Source organism: Heterodontus francisci, chromosome 37, assembly GCF_036365525.1.
Source record: "Heterodontus francisci isolate sHetFra1 chromosome 37, sHetFra1.hap1, whole genome shotgun sequence".
Classification (NCBI taxonomy): Eukaryota; Metazoa; Chordata; class Chondrichthyes; order Heterodontiformes; family Heterodontidae; genus Heterodontus; species Heterodontus francisci.
In genome coordinates this window covers 197,952-221,124 of record NC_090407.1, presented here as the reverse complement: position 1 = coordinate 221,124, position 23,173 = coordinate 197,952, and the positions used below count along the sequence as shown (strand labels likewise).

At 42.5% G+C, this 23,173-nt stretch overlaps 1 protein-coding gene across 2 annotated transcripts in view; it reads right to left on the bottom strand.

The window, feature by feature from the left end:
* Nucleotides 1–1,029: 1,029 nt before the first annotated feature.
* ubxn10 (UBX domain protein 10) overlaps nt 1,030–23,173 on the bottom strand; it is a 37,488-nt gene continuing 15,344 nt past the window's right edge. The window contains exons 2-3 of one of the 2 annotated variants that reach the window (XM_068016813.1): nt 4,996–5,818; nt 1,030–1,387 (exon numbers count right to left, since the gene is read on the bottom strand). In XM_068016813.1, the coding sequence (XP_067872914.1) occupies nt 1,356–1,387; nt 4,996–5,803 (840 nt within the window). In that variant the 5' untranslated portion in view covers nt 5,804–5,818 and the 3' untranslated portion in view covers nt 1,030–1,355. Of the gene's footprint in view, nt 1,388–4,087; nt 5,819–23,173 lie in introns of both variants that reach the window. The other variant, XR_010969602.1, reaches the window with a different exon arrangement.

Below are 23,173 nucleotides of genomic sequence, written 5' to 3'. Positions count from 1 at the left end.
AAAGAATGGATGCATTGGCTGCAATCTTCCAAAGTTCCTTAGCTTCCAGAAAGGTCCCAGAAAACCACAAATGTAACACCACTATTCAAGAAAGGAAGGAAGCAGGAAACTATAAGCCAATTAGCCTAACGTCTGTCATTGGGAAAATGCCGGAATCCATTATTAAGGAAGTAGTAGCAGGATATTCAGAAAAGCATCGCACAAGCAAGTAGAGTCAATATGGTTTTATGAAAGGGAAATCGTGGTGGATAAAGGGGAACCAGTAGATGTAGTGCATTTGGATTTCCAAAAGGCATTCGATAAGGTGCCACATAAAAGGTTACAACACAAGATAAGAGCTCATGGTGTTGGGACAATATATTAGCACGGATAGAGGATTGGCTAACAGGAAAGAGAGTCAGGATAAATGGGTCATTTTCAGGTTGGCAAACTGTAATGCGTGGGGTGCCAAAGGGATCAGCGCTGAGGCCTCAACTATTTACAATCTATGTTAATGGCTTTGATGAACAGACCAAGTGTATTTCAGCCAAATGTGCTGATGGTACAAAGATAGGTCAGAAGCAAGTTGTGAGGAGGGCTACATTTTAAAAGCCCACTGCCGAAATAGGCGGTGGATGGGAAAATGCGCGGTCCACGCACACGAGGCGCATGGCATGGAGCCGCCGTAATTCCAAACACGGTGGCTCATTTGCGTGGAGGGGGCAGGCGAACCGTTCCCAGCACTAGCGTCTGCTGCCAATGTGCAGGTGCAGCAACACTTTTATAGGGCTCAAGAGCCCTAAATGACAAGTAAAATTTTTAAAGGGAGAGTTATTTTACAGTTAATAAAAATAATTTATAAAGTCTTTTCCTGCCCTCTCCTCCCACCCAATGGCATTATGCATCATTCCTGCCCCGCCTCACCCCCGGAATATCTGTGAAAATATGACCTTTCCCGCCACCACCGCCCCCCACCCTCCAAAGTTCAGAACATTTGTCCTTTACCCCTTCCCATCACCCCCCAACCAATCAGAGGAGTTTGGCCCCGCTTCCCTCCTCCTGCATGGAGAAAGGTTCTTCTTCCCCCCCTCCCCACAGGAGTCGCGCCTGGTTTCCTCGAACAGGGATTCGAAGGCTTGGCATTGCCGGCCACCTGAATGAAGATCAGAACCTACTCCCAGAATTTCTGCGGCCGGCATTTAATGAAAGGTAAGTATCCATTTGCATCTTTAAATGTGGGTCCTGTCAATGTGCAGCGGAGGGGCCACAATGAGGCCCAGCTGCCGAGTTCGGTACGGGCTTTGCTGGCGTTGGGGTCGGTGGCGGGCCTCAACCGTTGCAATCTTCATCTCCCCCTCTTCCCACTGTTCCCAGTGTTATAGAGCCTTTAAAATCCAGCCCAGAGAGTCTGCAAAGGAATATAGATAGATTAGGTGAGTGGGCAAACATTTGGCAGATGGAGTATAATGTGGGAAAATGTGAGGTTCTCCACTTTGGTAGGAATAGAAAAGAGAAATATTATTTAAACAGAGAGACTACAGAATGCTGCAGTACAGACGGATCTGGATGTCCTTATACATGAAACACGAGAACTTAGCATGCAAGTACAGCAAGCAATTAGGAAGACAAATGGAATGTTGGCCTTTATTGCAAGGCGAATAGAATATAAACGTAGGGAAGTCTTGCTACAATTGTACGAGGCATTGGTGAGACCACACCCAGAGTAATATGCACAGTTTTGGTCTCCTTTTTTAAGGAGGGATATACTTACATTGGAGGTAGTTCTGAGAAGGTTCACTAGTTTGATGCCTAGGATGAAGGGACTGTCTGATGAGGAAAGATTGAGCAGATTTGGCCTATTGGGGTTTAGATGAGAGGTGATCTTATTGAAACATGGAAGATTTGAGGGGGCTTGACAGGGTAGATGCTGAGAAAATGTTTCCACTCATGGGGAATCTAGAACTAGAGGACACAGTTTCACAATATGGGATCACCCATTTAGGACACAGATGAGGGGGGGGGGGGAATTTCTTTTTTCAGAATCATGAATTTTTGAAATTCTTTACCCCAGAGAGCTGTGGAATTTGGGTCATTGAATATATTCAAGGTTGAGTTAGACAGATTTTTTTAACTACAGGGGAGTCAAGGGTCATGCAGAATAGGCAGGAAAGTGGAGTTGAGGTCAAGATCAGATGAGCCATGATCTTATTGAATGACAGGTCAGGCTCGAGAGGCTGAATGGTTTAATCCTGCTCCTATTCCTTATGTTCTTAATCTCCGGTAAAGGCCTCTAATGTCCTTCATTATTTAAAATTTAAAATATAGTCTGAGGCTGAAAGTAAATATGTCAAAAGGCTGGATGCACAGAATTTCCACTATAATTTTATCTGGTTAGTTCCTTTAGATCAAAAAAATTAATTACCTAGTAGTAAAAATTAAGAAAATTCAAAAGGATAGAAGAGGCTTTTTTTGTTGTTGCAAGATTTCAATTCAAATCAAACGAAGCAAGAAACTTCAAATTATGAGGAGTAGGCTGCACTGGTGCAAAGTAATGGTTCAACAATAAGTTATATATTAAGCTGACATTTTTACTCTCAACAAAATGTACTGTTCAAACTGTTCCTTCTATTCAAAGAAAAATGTTAATAAAGTCATATTTCCAACTTTCAACAGTAATGGACTACAAATTGCTATGAGAAATTTAACAAATTAAGTATTCAATGTGCTCAATTTCGATTAGAAATCTTTACAAATCAAATGCATATTAATATCCTGGCTATGAAATGGAAGTGGTTCAAAATGGGTAGAGTAATGTGAAAATACTGGATTAACATTATAACATTAAAACAATATGACTGAGCTGTATTTTCCACAATAGACTGGTAACTTCTTACAAATTCTGGCTACACACAGCTCACAACCAGACCTTCAATAAAGTATAGATTAAAACCTAGGTGAATATTTGACATGGGTGAATATTAGAGACAAATGCTCAATTGAAAATATCCCTTTTACTAAGACACAGCCGCATTTTGCAGAACAGGCACCACAATCTCTTCAAAACATTTTACTTACATTTGGTGACAATGTTTCAGAATAACATTTTTTCCCTGAAGAATCTACATAGTCAGAAAAAAAATGGACAGAAAATGCGTAAAATGCACAGGTCAGTCAGCAAATGAAAGAGCAAGACAAGTTAACATTTCTGGTGGAACCCTTAGCTCAGAGGTCCTGGAAGATACGTAAACCCATCTTTCTCTTCAAGACAAGTTCCGAAAAAGGGTCACTGACCCGAAACGCTAACTCTGCTTCTCTTTCCACAGATGCTGCCAGACCTGCTGAGTGGTTCCAGCATTTCTTGTTTTTATTTCAGATTTCCAGCATCCGCAGTATTTTGCTTTTATTTCTCTTCAAGATACTGGCCAACTGTGCATTTTCACTCATTTAATATTTTCAGAACTTGCACATTTTCTTTTTGTCCTTACTGTATGATCAGGTGAGCCTTAGGTCTATGTCAGCATTATATTACAGGTACAGAGCCATTTGTGAAACCTTACTCCTCGTTTACTCCATCAGAGAAATGGGCAATTCATATTTCAAATTTCACGACGGGCCGAAGGGCCTGTTTGTGTGCTGTATAACTTTATGACTCTCTCTATGACAATCTACTCTGCTCACGTCGAGTGACAAGTTTTTCTCAAATAATAGGTACCAGATTTAAAATCAACAGGACTTCCATTTGATTTGCATATTTAACTAAAGAAATGACTAAACTGAAACAAAAACAAGAAATGCTGGATTCACTCAGCAGGTCTGGCAGCATCTGTGGAAAGAGAAGCAGAGTTAACGTTTCGGGTCAGTGACCCTTCTTCGGAACTAAACTGACTCTTTTATGTGAAGAAATCACTTTAAAAACTACAGTTAAGTTTCTGATCATTGTAGCAGACTATCAGATAACCTTTTTTGTGTTAGATACAATTTTTGTCTGAGTTCTGACAAATGCATTGTGAGCAGTCAGCCTAATGACTAGTTACAATGACTGTTTGGAATTGCTCCTTTAATTGCATTTACAGTAAAGAATCTGTGTCCAAATTCAACAAACACTCACCTTAAGCAAAAGATTTGCTCTTAAAAAGAATATCTCCTGCAGCTTTCAATATATTTACTGAGCTCTTAACAGTTGGAAATTGCTTGCTGTCTCACCACTTATCTTCTAAGAACCAAGCAAGAAAAGGTTACAGATCGGTCATAAGTAGTTATAAGTATTACAGAGTGACAAGAGACAGAAAAATGGACCATTGTGAATCAAGGTTTCTACTGAAATACTGCGGTTACTGATATCAGAGGGGACATTTCAAAGATCTTGATAGTTAACAGGTGCATTAAAAAAATCAGTGAAGTAGAAGAAATAGCGACAGCCAAGTGATAAAAATGTAATCACAACTTAAATCCTGCAGCATAACCTCTTTTGTGAAGTATAAGGGAATGACCTGTATCTACCACTGCATTTGTCCTTTGGGTAGAATGTACTTTCCACTAAAATGTACAAAAATATTGACTACTCCATACAGCCTAGCAATTCTTACTGCTTTACATAAAAGGGAAAGACTACAGTACGAGTAAACACATTATTCATCATACTTGGCCTACACTCAAAGTTTTCCATTAAATTCTTATTCAGCATTTGGGGTTGTAAATTATCCATGAGGTGTTCTTCTATTTGGGATTTCTTCACTGTCTCAATGGGTTTTTAATTACTGTACACCCACTGTACCAAAAGACATGCGGTCAGAAAACATTCACATTACAAACCGTTTCATTGTGTAACTCTTAGAACATAAGAAAATGCCATTTAAGTCATATAGTTGCCCTGTCAATTAGGTTCATGCTCAGGAATCTTTAGTAAGTAAATTAGAATTTTGAAAAAATGTGGAGTGGAATATATTTTTGGCATCCTTTTTCATTTCACAATAGAAAAAGGGACACAGTCTCTAATACACATTAAGTACTAATCACCCTCATCTTGTAAGATACAAAGGACTGATTTATTTTGAATTCCACATTCCTCCAGTGTCTTTGACAGGTCATTAAAGCTTCTCCTAGGCACATCCATGGTTTCAACCACAGAGTTAGTATAGTTGGTGTTACTCTTCCATTCAGCCACGGACAGGATTGTCTGTAGCGTGTCTGAAGGCCTGAAGCAGCGTTCAAATCTCTGGCCCGATGGGTACCTCACAGCAAGTCGCAATCTTGGCTCAGATTCTGATGGCTCATCGGGTAGAGCGGCTGCCCGACTCTGGGACAACTGTGATTTTGAGGTTGCAGTGCTGGATTTAGAGTGTGACGGCTTCTTTTCCCTGCTTAATTTTAATTTTTGTTCAAGGTCAGCTTGCAGATTAAGCTTATTGGTTTGTTGTACTATAGTCCTTATGCCACTATCATTGGATTCCCTCATTCCAATGGATGGTAGAACTCTGTACCTATTTAAGGATGAGGATGGTCGAGATGGAATTTGATGGAGAAGTTCTGGAACATCCTCTTTAGTCACTCGAGTGATCCTGGTGGGTGGATATAACATAGAGGGTGAAGATGGAGGACTGCTGCCTGGGTCACTAAAAGCAGATGGAACTGGAATAGGAGATGAACAAGTCTCTGGATTGTGAATATAAGCAGAGTTGGGGCGACTACGACCTTTGGCAGATTTAGGCCTTGGAATATTCATGGTGCTTGTGTTGGGTTCTATAATGGAGTGCACAGGAGGATCAAAAGAAGAAATGCTTTTGGACCCAGAGGGTGGCCTACTAGTTGGTTCTGCAGCTGCCATTTCATTCTTTCGTAACTGTAAAAAAAAAATGCAAGAATGGATTAAGTATAGTACTTGCAACTATTTAGTGCTTTCTCATATTGAAATGGACACAAGGCAGATGAAATTCAATGCAGAAAAGTGCAAGGTGAAATATTTTGGTAGGAAGAACGAGGAGAGACGATACATGCTAAAGTGTACAATTTAAAAATGGGTTACAAGAACAGAGAGACTTGAGGGTGTTACTGCACAAACCTTTGAAGGTGGCAACACAGGTTTAGAAAGCATATGGGAGTCTGAGCTTTATAAATAGGGAGTTCAAAATCAAGGAAGTTATGCAAAAACCTATATAAAATACCGGTTTGGCCCCAAATGAAATATTTTGTTCAATTCTTGGCACCACACTTTAGGAAGAATGTGAAGGCGTTGGACAGGGTACAGAAGAGATTTACTAGAATGGTTCCAGGGATGAGGAATTAGTTACACAGATAGATTGGAGAAGCTGGAATCGTTCTGCTTAGAGAAGAGAAGATTAAGAGATTTGATAGAGGTATAAAATCATGAAGGATGTTAGAGTAAATAAAAAGAAACTGCTTCCAATGGCTGAAGGTTTGATAACTAGAGGGCACATTTAATAATGGCTAAAGAACCAGAGGCGACATGAGGTAAAAAAATTTTTTTACACAATAACTGGTTAGGGGTTGGATTGCGTGCCTGATGGGATAGTGCATGCGAATCAATGGAGCTTTCAAAAGGAAATTGGATAAATACTTGAAGGAGAAAAATGCAGAGAGATATGGGGAAAGAGTGAGGCAGTGGACTAACTGGATTGCTCTTCAAAACAGCAGGCACAGACTCGATGGACTGAATTGTCTCCTGTGCTGTACCATTCTACGATTACAAAGCACCTCACGCAAATGTAACTGTTTAGAATACAGTAACTATTGTTACTTAGGCAAAATGCAGCCATTTTTGCACCATAAATATTTGGCAAATTCTGTTTGTATCTGTGTTTACTAAGGAGGACTCTGGCAAAATATCAGTAGAAACGGAGAAAGTAGAGGCAATGGATAGGGTAAAATTGAGAGTGAGGAGGTACTGGAAAGGCTGGCTATGCCGAAGGCAGATAGGCCACCTGGTCCGGATGACTTGCATCCTAGGTTGCTAAAGGAAGTGGGGGTGGAGATAGAAGGGCAAATGTGACACCTTTATTCAAGGAAGTGTGTAAGTCCTAGCAACTGCAGACCAGTTAGTTTATCATCAGCGGTGGGCAAGGTTTTAGAAACAATAATCAGGGGGAAAAAAAATCAATAGGCACTTGGAGAGATTCAAGTTAATCAAGGATAGACAGCATTGATTTGTAAAAGGCAGATCATGTTTGACTAATCTAATTGAATTTTTTGATGAAGTACCAGAGAATATTGATGAAGGGAATGTGGTGGATTTTGTCTATATGGATTTTAAGAAAGTGTTTGATAAAGTACCGCATCAAAGGATGGTTAACAAAATTGAGGGTTATGGAATATAAGGGCCAGTGTCCAATTGGATAGAAAATTGGCTCAAGGACAGAAAAAACAGCAAGTTGTGGTAAATTGTTGTTTTTCAGACTGGAAGATGATGGACAGTGATGTTCCCCAAGGGTCAATTCTAGGACCATTGCTTTCTTTTGCTATATATAAATGACTTGGATCTTGGAATACAAAGCAGAATTCCAAAACTTGCCAATGATACCAAACTTTGGAGGAATGGCAAACAGTGAGGATGACATGAACTGTCTGCAACAGGACATAGAAAGGCTAGCAGAATGGGCAAACAAGTGGCAGATGGAATTTAATACAGACAACTGTGATGTGATGCATTTTTGCAGAAAGGATAGGGTGAGGCAATATAGATTTTATATATATATATATATCTTGAAAGGTGGCAGGGGACAATGAGAGAGTGGCTGGTAAAGCATATGGGATCTTGGGCTTCATAAATAGAGGCATAGGCCAGAATTTTACACCACCCCAGCAAGCCGGATGGTGGTAGTGGGGTGGCGTAAAATTGAGCAGGAGGCTCCAGGAGGCCTTCCCGACCAGCTCCTGCCTCCGCCCCACTTTACGTGGGCCGGGGGAGGGGGCGGGGCACTGACTTTTACAGCGGTGCGCTGCCCTAAGCCAATCAAGGCCCTTAAGTGGCCACTTAACGGCCACTCAAGGGCCTTCGCCCGCCTCCACGGGGATTTTACCCATGGCAAGCGGGCGTCCAGGAGACGTGACAAGCCGCCCAGTGAAACCTGGCAGCCTCTCAGCGCACCAGTGGGGGGACCGGATAAACAGGCACAGATGCCCGATTGAGGGCTGCCCCCGCTTCCCCAACCACCCCCAGGACCCGAGATGCCCCCCTTCCCCCACACAACCACCCTTGCCTCGCTGGGACGTGACCGATCAAAGCGGTGAGGCAAATCTTACTTACCTATAATCCTGGCTCCATGTCCTCGGTTGGGCTGCAGTCCCAGCAGTGGCCACTGCTCCCAATGGTGCTGCTGGGACTAAGGGCTGCCGGCCCGATGATTGGCCGGCAGCTCAATGAGACAGGAGTTCCTGTTTCAAGCGGGTGGAAGTCCCGCCTCAGAACAGTTAAGGCCCGCGGACCCGTAAAATGTGGGTCGGATCCCCAGGCCGGGCAGAAGAGAGTTCGCCACTGACTTTTACGGCAGTGGCCAGCTGCCGTCTGCCCGACATAAAATCCAGCCCATAGAGTGCAAAAGTGCTGAACCTTTATAAAGCTCCAGTTAGGCCTCAACTAGAGTATTGTGTCCAGTTCTGGTCACCACACATTAGGAAAAATAGGAGATTTACCAGAATGGTTCCAGGGATTGGGGATTTTAGTCACAAGGTTAGGTTGGAAAAGCTGGGATGTTTTCCCTGGAGCAAAGGAGTTTGAGGGGAGATTTGATAGAGGTGTACAAGATTATGACAAGCATAGATAAGTTAGACAAGGGAAAACTTCCCATTACCTGATGATACAAGGACATCGCTGGTCAGGCCAGCATTTATTGCCCATCCCCAATTGCCCTTGAGAAGGTGGTGGTGAGCTGCCTTCTTGAACCGCTGCAGTCCATGTGGGGTAGGTACACCCACAGTGCTGTTAGGAAGGGAGTTCCAGGATTTTGACCCAGTGACAGTGAAGGAACAGCGATATAGTTCCAAGTCAGGATGGTGTGTGGCTTGGAGGGGAACTTGCAGGTGGTGGTGTTCCCATGCATTTGCTGCCCTTGTCCTTCTAGGTGGTAGAGGTCACGGGTTTGGAAGGTGCTGTCTAACATACCTTGGTGTGTTGTTGCAGTGCATCTTGTAGATGGTACACACTGCTGCCACTGTGCGTCGGTGGTGCAGGGAGTGCCAATCAAGCGGGCTGCTTTGTCCTGGATGGTGTCGAGCTTCTTGAGTGTTGTTGGAGCTGCACTCATCCAGGCAAGTGGAGAGTATTCCATCACACTCCTGACTTGTGCCTGGTAGATGGTGGACAGGCTTTGGGGAGTCAGGTGGTGAGTTACACACCGCAGGATTCCCAGCCTCTGACCTGCTCTTATAGCCACGGTATTTATATGGCTACTCCAGTTCAGTTTCTGGTCAATGGTAGCCCCTAGGATGTTGATCGTGGGGGATTCAGCGATGGTAATGCCATTGAATGTCAAGGGGAGATGGTTAGATTCTCTCTTGTTGGAGATGGTCATTGCCTGGCACTTGTGTGACGCGAATGTTACTTGCCACGTATCAGCCCAAGCCTGGATATTGTCCAAGTCTTGTTGCATTTCTACACGGACTGCTTCAATATCTGAGGAGTTGCGAATGGTGCTGAACATTGCACAATCATCAGCAAACATCCTCACTTCTGACCTTATGATTGAAGGAAGGTCATTGATGAAGCAGCTGAAGATGGTTTGGCCTCGGACACTACCCTGAGGAACTCCTGAAGTGATGTCCTGGAGCTCAGATGATTGACCTCCAACAACCACAACTAAGCAAGTGCCGCTTAATGGCACTATTCCTCATTGAGCTGTGGCGTTTGGTAAAGCTTAAGCATCATGAAACAAGGCTGTTATTCAAAAGTGAAACTTCTAGGCCACATACTCCCAGGCTGCACTTTAAATCACATTGGCTGTGATTTTGTCTTGGCAACGGCGGTCTCGACCGTCGACAAAAGCGCCGGCGAGAGCCCCACGTTGCCTTCTCTTGTGAAGGCCTGCCAAATCAAGTGCCAATTAGGCATTTAAGTGGACAGTGGCGGGCCTTCATAAAATCAAGGACCCTGGTGACGGAAGCCCCGCCTATTGAGAGCTGCCAGCCAATTCGAGGCCAGTAGCTCTTTAACTGAGCAGCGCCACTGTAGAGGCAGTGGCTGCTGCCGGTCAAGCACTCACCGAAAGCCCTGAACCAGGCTGGCTACAGGTAAATCACGGCAGGAGTGGCTTTGCGGCATCAGCAGTACGGGCGGGGATGGCTCTCAGTGGGCTCTCCCTCCTTCCCAATGCCGGGTTCCTCATTCAGGCAGTAAGTGCCTTTTATTGAGGGAACCCACCCCACCCACCGCCCCCCGAAGACAGCAAGCAACCTGCACAGATTTGATTGGTGTGCTCCCCATGTGGCGACAGGCCCGCCCACCCCACCACCATCCTGCCCGATTATACACACTCCCTGCCTCCAAACCTAATGTGGGGGAAGAGCATAAAATTCCCCCCATTTTTACTGCTTTGTTTAAGTATAATGGTGGGATGCGCTTGTCTAGAAGCCCCTTCCTGGTACATACACTACTGAATGCACTTGCGGCAGATTCATATACCTCATTTATTGTGGATGTACAATTCTGGAATCTGTATAAGGGAGTAGGTTTGGTAAATCCTAGGAGCCAGGTGATGAATCCTAACCTCCCAAAATATAACCAAAAGAAGCATCAGTCTATCATTGCCTTTTATTCCAAATTGGATCAGGTTTGGGAAAAATTTTGCTGAAGATTTGTACCGACTAGCACTTGGCCTCAGTTTCAGGTCACACCCAAAGTCAAGATTTTCATCTCATCAGTATGGGCTGGAATCATGTTTGAGGCAACAAAAAATATATTTTAAAAGCATTTTAACAATTTCTTTTTCCACAATTTTACATATACTTACATATTTGGATTTAGAACATAATACACTACAGCACAGTACAGACCCTTCGGCCCACGATGTTGTGCCGAACCTTTAACCTACTCTAAGATCAAACTAACTACCTACCCTTCATTCTACTATCATCCATGTACCTATCCAAGAGTCGCTTAAATGCCCCTAATGTATCTGCTTCTACTACCACCGCTGGCAGCGCATTCCACGCACCCACCACTCTCGGTGTAAAGAACCTACCTCTGACATCTCCCCAAAACCTTCCTCCAATCAGCTTAAAATTATGCCCCCTGGTGATAGCCCTTTCCGCCCTGGGAAAAAGTCTCTGACTATCCACTCTATCTATGCCTCTCATCATCTTGTACCCCTCTATCAAGTCACCTCTCATCCTTCTTCGCTCCAATGAGAAAAGCCCTAGCTCCCGCAATCTTTCTTCGTTAGACATGCCCTCCAGTCCAGGCAGCATCCTGGTAAATCTCTTCTGCACCCTCTCTAAAGCTTCCACATCCTTCCTATAATGAGGCAACCAGAACTGAACACAATATTCCAAGTGTGGTCGAACCAGGGCCTTATAGAGCTGCAGCATAACCTCGCGGCTCTTAAACTCAATCCCCCTGTTAATGAAAGCCAACACACCATACGCCTTCTTAACAACCCTATCAACTTGGGTGGCAACTTTGAGCGATCTATGGACATGGACCCCAAGATCCCTCTGTTCCTCCACACTACCAAGAATCCTGTCATTAAGCCTGTATTCTGCATTCAAATTCGACCATCCGAAATGAATCACTTCACACTTTTCCAGGTTGAACTCCATCTGCCACTTCTCAGCCCAGCTCTGCATCCTGTCAATGTCCCGTTGCAACCTACAACAGCCTTCCACACTATCCACAACTCCAGCAATCTTCGTGTCATCGGCAAACTTGCTAACCCAGCCTTGCACTTCCTCATCCAAGTCATTTATAAAAATCACAAAGAGCAGAGGTCCCAGAACAGATCCCTGCGGAACACCACTGGTCACCGAGCTCCATGCTGAATACTTTCCATCTACTACCACCATCTGTCTTCTATGGGCCAGCCAATTTTGTATCCAGACAGCCAACTTTCCTTGTATCCCATGCCTCCTTACTTTCTGAATGAGGCTACCAAGGGGAACCTTATCAAACGCCTTGCTAAAATCCATATACACCACATCCACTGCTCTTCCTTCATCAATGTGTTTTATCACATCTTCAAAGAATTCAATAAGGCTTGTGAGGCATGACCTGCCCCTCTCAAAGCCATGCTGACTGTCTCTAATCAAACCATGCTTTTCCAAATAATCATAAATCCTGTCTCTCAGAATCCTCTCCAATAATTTGCCCACTACCAACATAAGACTGACTGGTCTATAATTCCCAGGGTTATCCCTATTCCCTTTCTTGAACATGGGAACAACATTTGCCACCCTCCAATCATCCAGTACTACTCCAGTGGACAGTGAGGACGCAAAGATCATCGCCAAAGGCGCAGCAATCTCTTCCCTCGCTTCCCGTAATATCCTTGGGTATATCCCGTCTGGCCCCGGGGACTTATCTGTCCTCATATCATTCAAAATTTCCAGTACATCCTCCCTCTTAACATCAACCTGTTCGAGCATATCAGCCTGTTCCACGCTGTCCTCATAAACGACCAGGTCCCTCTCACTAGTGAATACTGAAGCAAAGTATTCATTTAGGACCTCCCCTACCTCCTCCGACTCCAGGCACAAGTTCCCTCCACTATCCCTGATCAGCCCTATCCTCACTCTGGCCATCCTCTTGTTCCTCACATAAGTGTAGAACGCCTTGGGATTTTCCTTACTCCTACCCGCCAAGACTTTTTCATGTCCCTTTCTAACTCTCCTAAGTCCATTCTTCAGTTCCTTCCTGGCTACCTTGTCACCCTCTAGAGCCCTGTCTGATCCTTGCGTCCTCAACCTTAAGTAAGCTTCCTTCTTCCTCTTGACTAGCTGTTCCACATCTCTTGTCATCCAAGGTTCCTTCACCCTACCATCCCTTCCTTGCCTCATCAGGACAAACCTATCCAGCAGTCGCAGCAAGTGCTCCCTAAACAACCTCCACATTTCTGTCGTGCATTTCCTGGAGAACATCGGTTCCCAGTTTATGCTCCCCAGTTCCTGCCCAAAAGCATTGTAATTCCCCCTCCCCCAATTAAATATTTTCCCATCCCATCTGCTCCTGTCCCTCTCCATGACTATAGTAAAGGTCAGGGAGTTGTGATCACTATCACCGAAATGCTCTCCCACCAAGAGATCTGCCACCTGGCCTGGTTCGTTGCCAAGCACCAAATCCAACATAGCCTCCCCTCTAGTCGGCCTATCTACATATTGAGTCAGGAAACCTTCCTGGACACACCTGACAAAAACTGCTCCATCCAAACTATTTGCACTAAGGAGGTTCCAATCAATATTAGGGAAGTTGAAGTCACCCATGACAACAACCCTGTTACTTCTGCACCTTTCCAAAATCTGCCTCCCAATCTGTTCCTCCGTGTCTCTGTTGCTATTGGGGGGGGGGGGGGGGGTCTATAGAAAACTCCCAACAAAGTGACTGCTCCTTTCCTGTTTCTGACTTCCACCCATAATGACTCAGTAGACAAACCCTCCTCGACGACCTCCCTTTCTGCAGCTGTGATACTATCCCTGATTAGCAATGCCACTCCCCCACCTCTTTTACCTATATATTTTACCGATAGTTTCAGAACTACACAGTAACACATTATTTGGCACTGGGCAGAAGAACTGGCAAGAAAATGAAAGAAACAGTTGTACACCACTCAGTCTTGGTCCTCATACTCATGCCCTCAAAAAAAAAAAGCATATTCCCATGGGAAATAATCAAAACCAGAAATGGCTGGATCCTGTTCAAAACTCTAGTTTAGGCAAGGACAGGGTGAAGACACTGTCCGACTTGGCCTCCTGTAAATTTTCAGAACATATATAAAATCGACAACAATGCAACAGTGCTACTACACTTCTCTCAAGGTGACTTTAAATATTAAAATGCCATTACTGTTTCACAGTGATGTGCTACACTGATTAGTTGTCTGTTCCTACTCCATCTACAACAAAGAGGTTTCAAAATAATATACTGCCACCACTCGGCGGGGAGAAAAGAGATTAATATGTCTCATTTCTGATGAAGGATTATACTCAAAATGCGAACTTGTCTTCTTTCTTTGCCGGTGCTAACTAATCTGCTTTTGTGAAATATTCTTGATGTCCCACATAAAGCATTAGTGTTAATTAGCTGCAACAAAAACAAAATCTTGGCCCTGCAACAAGTCTGTGAGCTGAACTATGGATACACCTGACATATAAAGCAGATCTGATAAGCCAGCAGTCAGCATGTACGTGCAAGCCCCGACAGTAATAATTTAACAGAAAGAGGAAAAAAAGCACTTGGACAATAATAAATAACAATCACACTGAAAAAAAAACTAAGAATAAGGAAGTACATTAAAGGCAGGAAGCAAACCTGACTGATGAAACAGGCACATCTTTGGTAATATTCTTGTTACTCAATCCTGTTTCACATCACTATGAAGAGATCAGTTAATCAGCAAGAGTTTGTGTTGCGTTACCAATGCTTTATTGCCCATAGTCTCACCAGTGGTCCAATATGCATTGCAAGTAAATACAGAAAATGCTGGAAATACTCAGGTCAAGCAGCATCTGTGGAGAGAGAAACAGAGTTAATATTTCAGATCAATGATGAAAGGTCATCGACCTGAGATGTTAACTCAGTTTCGCTCTCTACAGATGCTGCCTGACCTGTTGAGTATTTCCAGCATTTTCTGTTTTTATTTCCAATTTCCAGCATTCACAGTATTTTGCTTTTGAATTAAGATTATGTTGGAGGATGACAGAAATGTCTTTGCTTGTTCTGTAATTTCTTATTAGAAGAAAATGATTGAGTGCAACAATCCCACTCCTTTCACAGATCATGTACAATATACCCCACAAAAGGATTCTATTACACTTATTTAATCTCCTGAGCGCAAGTTTTTGTCACAACTGTTAAATAAAATTTCTGAACATCCTTTATCTCCATTATTCAAGCTTGACTAATTGTTTACCGATGATAAATCTTTGATTGGATTTTCCATGTCTTCTTACATTTAGGACCTGGCTGTGTAACCCCATCCGAAAAATGATGTTCTCTAAATGAACAGGAGTTCAACTAGTTGAGGTCTTTTTTCCCCCATAATCTAGAATCTGAAGGCCTGTGGAGTCATATCGGCACAGAACAAAAACATTCAGCCCATTGAGTCAATGCAAGCTCTCTGTAGAGCAATCCAATCAATCCCATTCCCCAGCTCTATCTCCATAGCCCTGCAAGTTTATTTCCCTCAAGTGCCAATCCAATTTCCTTTAGAAATTTTTCATCGTCTCCGCTTCCACCAATGTAGCAGAGTGTTCTAGGTCATTACCACTCGCTGTGTAAAAACGTTCTTCCTCACATCCCCCCTGTAACTCTTGCCCAAAACCTTCAATGTGTGTCCCCTAGTCCTTGTACCATCAGTTAATGCAAACAGCTTTTCTTTGTCTACCCTATCTAAACCCATCATAATCGTGTACACCTCAATCAAATCTTCCCTCAATCTCCTTTGCTTCAAGGAGAAAACCCCAGCTTCTCCAACTTAACCTTGTAGTTAAAATTCTCATCCCCGAAACCATTCTGGTAAATTTCCTCTGCATCCTCTCAAGGACCCTTACATCCTTCCTAAAGTGTGGTGATTAGAAATGCACACAATACTCTTGTTGGGGCCTAACAGAGCTTTATAAAGGCTTGGCATAACTTTCCTGCTTTTAGACTCAATACTTCTATTTATGAAGCCCAAGATCCCATATGCTTTGCTAACTATTCTGTCAATATGGCCTGCATCTTCAAAGATCTATGCACATGAAGCCCCAGGTGCCACTGTCCCGTACACTCTTTAGAACTGTGCCATTTTGTTTATATTGCCTCACCATATTCCTTTTGCCAAAATGCATCACCTCACATTTCTCTATTAAATTTCATCAGCCACTTGTCTGCCCATTCTGATAGCCTTTCTACGTCCTGTTGCAGAATGTTCGTGTCATCCTCACTGTCTGCCACACTGCCAAGTTTGGTAACATTGGCAAATTTTGAAACTTTACTCTGTATTGCAATATTCAAGTCATTTATATAAAATCAAAAAAAGCAGTGGTCCTAGCACTGAACCTTTGGGAAGCACTACTGTCTACCATCCTCCAGTCTGAAAAACAACCATTTACAGCAACTTGCTGTTTTCGGTCCTTAAGCCAATTTTTTATTCAAATTGACACTGACCCTCCTATTCCATGAGTCTCAGTTTTGTTAACCAGCCTTTTATGTGGTACTTGGTCAAAGGCTTTAAGATCCATATAGACAACATCCATTCTTTTCCCTTCATCAACCTTCGCTGTTACTTCATCAAAAAAATCAATTAGATTAGTCAGCACAATCTGTCTTTTACAAATCTGTGCTGGCTCTCTTTAATTAACTCAACCTCTCCAGTACCTGTTGATTATTTCCCTAGTTCTTGTTACAAAAACCTTACCCACCACAGATGTTAAATTGACCAGCCTGTAGTTACTAGGAATGTCCTTATACCCTTTCTTGAATAAGTCACATTTGCACTCTGCAATCTTCTGGCACCTCCCCCGTATATAGAGAAGATTGGAAGATTATGGCAAATCCTTCTGCTATCTCCACTCCCACTTCCTTTAGCAATCTGGGATGCCAGCCATCTGAACCAGGCGACTTACCCAAACTAAACGTAGCCAGCCTTTCCAGTACATCCTGAATATCAATTTTCACCTCATCCATTACCTCTGCCATCTCCACTTCTCTCAATATTTTGTCAGCATCCTCTTCCTTAGTAAACACTGTTACTACCACATTACAGTTTTGACATGAATGACAGCGAGGTCCTAACACAATTCAAAATGTCTCCAAAGTCCTTAAGAATATTTTATAATGCACTTTATTAAATGTTGTTCCAAGTATTTTTTTTCTCAACTTTACCACATAGGACTCAGGACTGAGATGAGGAGAAATTTCTTCACCCAGAGAGTGGTGAGCCTGTGGAATTCGCTGCCACAGAAAGCAGTTGAGGCCAAAACATTGTATGTTTTCAAGGAGTTAGATATAGCTCTTGGGTCTAAAGGGATCAAAGGGTATGGGGCGAAAGCAGGAACAGGTTACGGAGTTGGATGATCAGCCATGATCATAATGAACGGCGCAGCAGGCTCAAAGGGCCGAATGGCCTACTCCTGCTCCTATTTTCTGTTTCTATATTACATTTCCTCACTAGTATTTGACAAACTGTAGTTTGTTGCTGTATGGATCAGCCCTATAAAGAATTATACCATCATTTTCCTCCCCTAAGTCTCCAACACAATAGTGAATAGCGTCAAAACAAGGACAAGGAATCCACACGATACTCTCTTTTCCTCCCATGGTATCCAATGAGAACCCAAAGAAATACTTCTTATCGAATGATGCAGATTTCTGATAAGAGTATAGCTCATGGAATACGGTTTCAGCAATGACTGTCACCCGATGAAAAAACATATGAACCCACCTCCCTTGCTTGCTTGATCAGTGCATGGTTTAGTAAAACAGCCACCAACTGATGTGTTATGTCTTCACTAACAGCTTCAGAGACACCATTCATCACACTGGACCCTTCTGCTTGACTGGTTCTTTCTGTACAATGATTTACTTATTTGATACTGTTTACAATACAAATCCGAGTTGCATGTTGGTACAAACCTTAGCTATTTATTCATTCTGCCCCATTGTTCTAAATGACAAACAGAACAGCCTGAATCCTGGAAACGCTTATTAAAAATTCATTTATGTCACCAGTGATTGAGGACATCTTGCTTTTTGCTGTAATGTATTACAGTACGCATCATTTACTTTTAAAATCTTAGTTTTACTACGTGATGACCTTTAAACTGCCTTCCTCCCACCTCGAGTTGATAAAACAGCGAGATGGATATGAGTTGTAGATTTATCCATGGTCCTCACTCATGCCACTTTTCAGTAGCCATTAAAAGATAGGTTTTAGTAAGTCATGCTAGCTGTCCTGCTTATTCTTCCCTTTGCCGCTCCCAAGTTAGAGTGGAAGGTCCTCCAATTTATAGTTCAGTATAAACTGGATGGCAAAAGACTCCTATACAACATTAACAAGTTTGAAAATAAATAAACCGAGGTTCAATGTCAGGCCATCGAAATGACAGCCCAACACTCATTGTTACAGCTGCTGCACTATTGCTAACACATAACAGTATTATTGATCGTGATTTATTGAGGTTATTTAAAAAGAAAAGCAATATACAAAAGGGTGATAACAGAATAACATTCAAACCAGAAAAAGGCAATTAGATCCAATCAATCTGTCCTTTTTAGATTTCAACTCCAACTACCCACATTAGCATAGCTCTTGAATCCTCCTCAGCATATGCCTCTCGAACACATGCATACTGTATACTTTAATAGCCTTCCCTGATAACTTATTCTGAAATTCAGTTACCTCTTCTGTAAGAAAGTTCTGCCCCACTTCTTTTCTTATTTCTTTCCAATTGTAGACTAGAGTCCTCTGGTATTTGAACCTTGTAGTCAGCAATTTGCCTCAATCAACTTTATTGATTCCTTTACAAAATTGAAAACTTCCATTAGGTCACTTTAAAGTCACCTTTGTTTCAAAACAAAACATAGAAACATAGAAAATAGGAGAAGTAGGCTATTCATCCCTTCGATCCTGCTGCGCCATTCATTATGATCATGGCTGATCGTCCAACTCAGTAACCTGTTCCCACTTTTGCCCCATATCCTTTGATCCCTTTAAACCCAAGAGCTATATCTAACTCCTTCTTGAAAACATAATGTTTTGGCCTCAACTGCTTTCTGTGGTAGCGAATTCCACAGGCTCACCACTCTCTGGATGAAGAAATTTCTCCTCATCTCAGTCCTGAATGGTTTCCCCGTATCCTTACACTATGACCCCTGGTTCTGGACTCCCCCACCATCGGGAACATCCTTCCTGCATCTACCCTGTCAAGTCCTGTTAGAATTTTATAGGTTTCTATGAGAGCCCCCCCTCTTCTGAACTCCATCGAATATAATCCTAACCGATTCAATCTCTCCTCATACGTCAGTCCCGCCATCCCAGGAGTCAGTCTGGTAAACCTTCGCTGCACTCCCTCTATAGCAAGAGCATCCTTCCTCAGATAAGGAGACCAAAACTACACACAATATTCCAGGTGTGGCCTCACCAAGGCCCTGTATAATTGCAGCAAGACAACCCCACTCCTGTACTCGAATCCTTTCGCTATGAAGGCTAACATACCATTTGCCTTTTTTACTGCCTATTGCACCTGCATGATTACCTTCAGTGACTGGTGTACAGGAACATCCAGATCTCGTTGCATATTCTCCTCTCACAGTTTATAGCCATTCAGATAATAATCTGTCTTCCTATTTTTGCTACCGAAGTGGATAACCTCACATTTATCCACATTATACTGCATCTGCCATGCATTTGCCTACTCACTCAACTTGTCCAACTCACCCTGAAACCTCTCTGCATCCTCCTCACAACTCACCCTCCCACCCAGTTTTGTCTCATCTGCAAATCTGGAGATATTACATTTAGTTCCCTCATCTAAATCATTAATATATATTGTGAATAGCTGTGGTCCTAGCACAGATTCCTGCGGTACCCCACTAGTCATTGCCTGCCATTCGGAAAAAGACCCATTTATCCCTACTCTTTGTTTCCTGTCCAACAACTAATTTTCTATCCGTCGCAATGCACTACCCCCAATCCCATGCACTTCAATTTTACACGCTAATCTCTTATGTGGGACTTTGTCGAAAGCCTTCTTAAAGTCCAAATAAACCACAACTGGCTCCCCTTCATCAACTCTACTAGTTACATCCTCGAAGAGTTCTAGTAGATTTGTCAAGCATGATTTCCCTTTCATAAATCCATGCTAACTCTGTCCAATTCTACCACTGTTCTCCAAGTGCTCTGCTATAAAATCTTTGATAATGGACTCTAGAATTTTCCCCACTACCGACGTCAGGCTGACTGGTCTATAATTTCCTGCTTTCTCTCTACCTCCCTTTTTCAATAGCGGGGTTACATTAGCTACCCTCCAATCTGTAGGAACTGTTCCAGAGTCTATAAAATCTTGGATGACCACCAATGGATCCACTGTTTCTAGGGCCACTTCCTTAAGTACTCTGGGATGCAGACCATCAGGCACTGGGTATTTATCGGCCTTCAAACCCATCAATTTCCCTAACACCATTTCTCTACTCATTCTGATTTCCTTCAATTCCTCTCTCTCACTAAACACTGTGTTCCCCAACATTTCTGGTATGATATTTGTGTCCTCCTTTGTGAAGATAGAACGAAAGTATGCATTTAGTTGGTCAGCCATTTTTATGTTCCCCATAATAAATAAAACTCCAGCATTCCTACTATTCCTTATAACTTAGGCTCTGGAATCCCAAAATAATCTTGATTTCTCATCCCTGTGCACCAGGGTGATAATATTCTGCACTATGATTAGGTGAGCATTCCAGAAAGTGTTTGATCAACACAAGGAAGTTATGGTGAACCTTTATAAAATACTGTTCAGCCTCAACTGGAATATTGGGTCCAAATCTGGGCATCACACTTTAGGAAGGATGTGTAGCCATTGGAGAAGGTGCAGAAAAGATTTACGACAATGGTTCCGGGGATGAGGGACTTCAGTTATGATTACAGATTGGAGAAGCTAGGGTTGTTCTCTTTAGAGATGAGAAGGTTGAGAGGAGAACTGACAGAAATGTTCAAAATAATGAGGGTCTGGACAGAGTAGATAGGGAGAAACCATTCCCATTGGTGGAAGGGTTGAGAACCAGAGGACACGGATTAAAATGATTGGCAAAAGAGCCAAAGTCAACACGAGTAAAAAAAATTTTTTTTACTCTAAGTGGTTAGGAGCTTCCACTGCGTTGGAACCATTCTATGATTCTATAACCACTCTATGATTCTAACACCATATACAGTAACACACACATTTTATTTGTTATTCCTCTGTGAATGCAACCCAGCAACTTCTTAGCCTTTTTAAACTGCACCAAGCAGACAGATTCATAGATTTATCCAGAACTCTTAACAGATCAGCATGCTCCATTAATGCTTACTTCCTTCTTTGGGCTGGATCTTATTCTCCTCCTGACAGTGGGTTTCGTGGTGTGGGGGTGGGGTGGTGAGGTGGTATGGGGTGCCGGAGAATCGGAGTGGCAGTGGCCACCACAGAACCCGATGCTGGGATTGCTGGTTCCGATTCTCCCAAGGATGGGATAGGCCGTTGACGGCCTTCCCGCCCAGAGACCAATTGACGCCCTTAAGTGGCCCATTAAGGAAACCCACTGGGAGCCAATTCACATCTCGGGAACCCACCCCCCCGGACCAAACGCCCAACCCCCTTCGTCGGGGCCTTCAAATACATCTCCACAGCATGCAAAATCTGATTTTGCTACTTTTCTGAAAATGTCAACTCTGACCTGCTGTGGGTCTCCTCACCTTTCACTGCAATATCACTGGCACAGTCTTATGCCATCATACCCATGCATTCATTTCTAAGGTTTCCAAACCTTGTGATCTTGCTCCCTCTTGCACCACTTTGGCTTGCTTTTGGCCACTTCTAATTCCCTCCCTCTTTCAGTTTATGTTTTCTGGTACCCCATTGTAAAGTACCTTGATCTGTGAAGGAACGGTTGGTAGCAGGAGCTGGCTTGCAGGGTAAAGGTCAAGAGCAGGAGTTTGAACTGGCATACAGGATGAAAGTTGGACAGAGGAGTTTGCATGCACTGCAAAAGTCAAGTGCTGCAACTTGTCTTTGACATGAAACCAACGGATAATCACTGCAGGGCAATAGTCAATAGTTGAACTTTGACTGCAGGGGAAAATTCAAGATGAGATGTGATAACATTAAAAGTAACTTAACTGCAACTCTATCCAACTGCTTGCAAGCATTTAATGACTGAAAAAAGTCCTGCAGAAACAAACTGCAAACATGACAAAAACTGGATTCATTTAGCACTACTCATTTGAGCACAGTGCCCACAAACACACAATGCCTACTGAACACAGTCCACAGAACCAGATAGAGGTATGTCTAAAGGAGGCTAGGGATACCTGGAGGCCTTTAGCTTGCTCAGATTTTAAAACCAAGTTTCAACACCTACATGCCAAATGTATACCAGCGTGTTTAGCAATTCAAAAAATGAACATTCACTGATCATGAGGAAATATAATATCCATTACTAATTGCACATTACCTTGTTCCTCTTTTGATTCCCCTGGAAGTCTGATGTCTAATGTAGACAACTTTCCATCCTATTCTTTTAGTAAAGGCAGAATTGAATTAATTAAATAATTACCATTTCCTTGGCCCAAATTGCAACTTCTCAACTGCAATAGCTTCACTGTACATCAACAATTTTGTATTCAGTGCTTTTCCTGGCTTTTCTGTTATTTTTAACACCTGTCTTTGCATACAGATGAAATAAACTTCAACAATATTCAAACACCTTTTAATTACAGGAGAGGACGCTAAATATTTTACAATATTTAAAGTACCTGTACATTACAAGCCAAGTGCAAATCTTGAAAATGATAAAGCTTATTTAACAAGGGTGGAACATACTTAATTCTTCAAGATGGGCAGTGCACATCGCATACTTAAGAGAAAGAAAAATGGTTCTATTTCTATTAGTGTTGTTCTGTCATATCTAGATTCGCTTCAAAAACCTTTATAACTTCATAATACAAGTAGACTTCCCTGAAACCCAATTTGAAAAATTGCTCTTTTCAGTGCTTGGGATAAATTTTCACTGCTTTTATTCCCATTTTACTGATTGGAGGCTTTCAATAAAAAAAATGTTATATGATGACACACTCATTTACTTTGTTATTTTCTTCCATACAGGAGAAATTTACAAAACTAATAACCACTGACCTGGTCAACATATTAATGTGACCTAAATTAAGAGCTCAGAAAAACAAGGGTAGAAAATCCATAATTCTGAACTATGAATCTGTTTTATGAATTAAAAAATACTATTGTTTTCAGTTCATCCAACTTCATTCTTTCATTCTAACTTCTATTTAAACCTATTCCAGTGGCA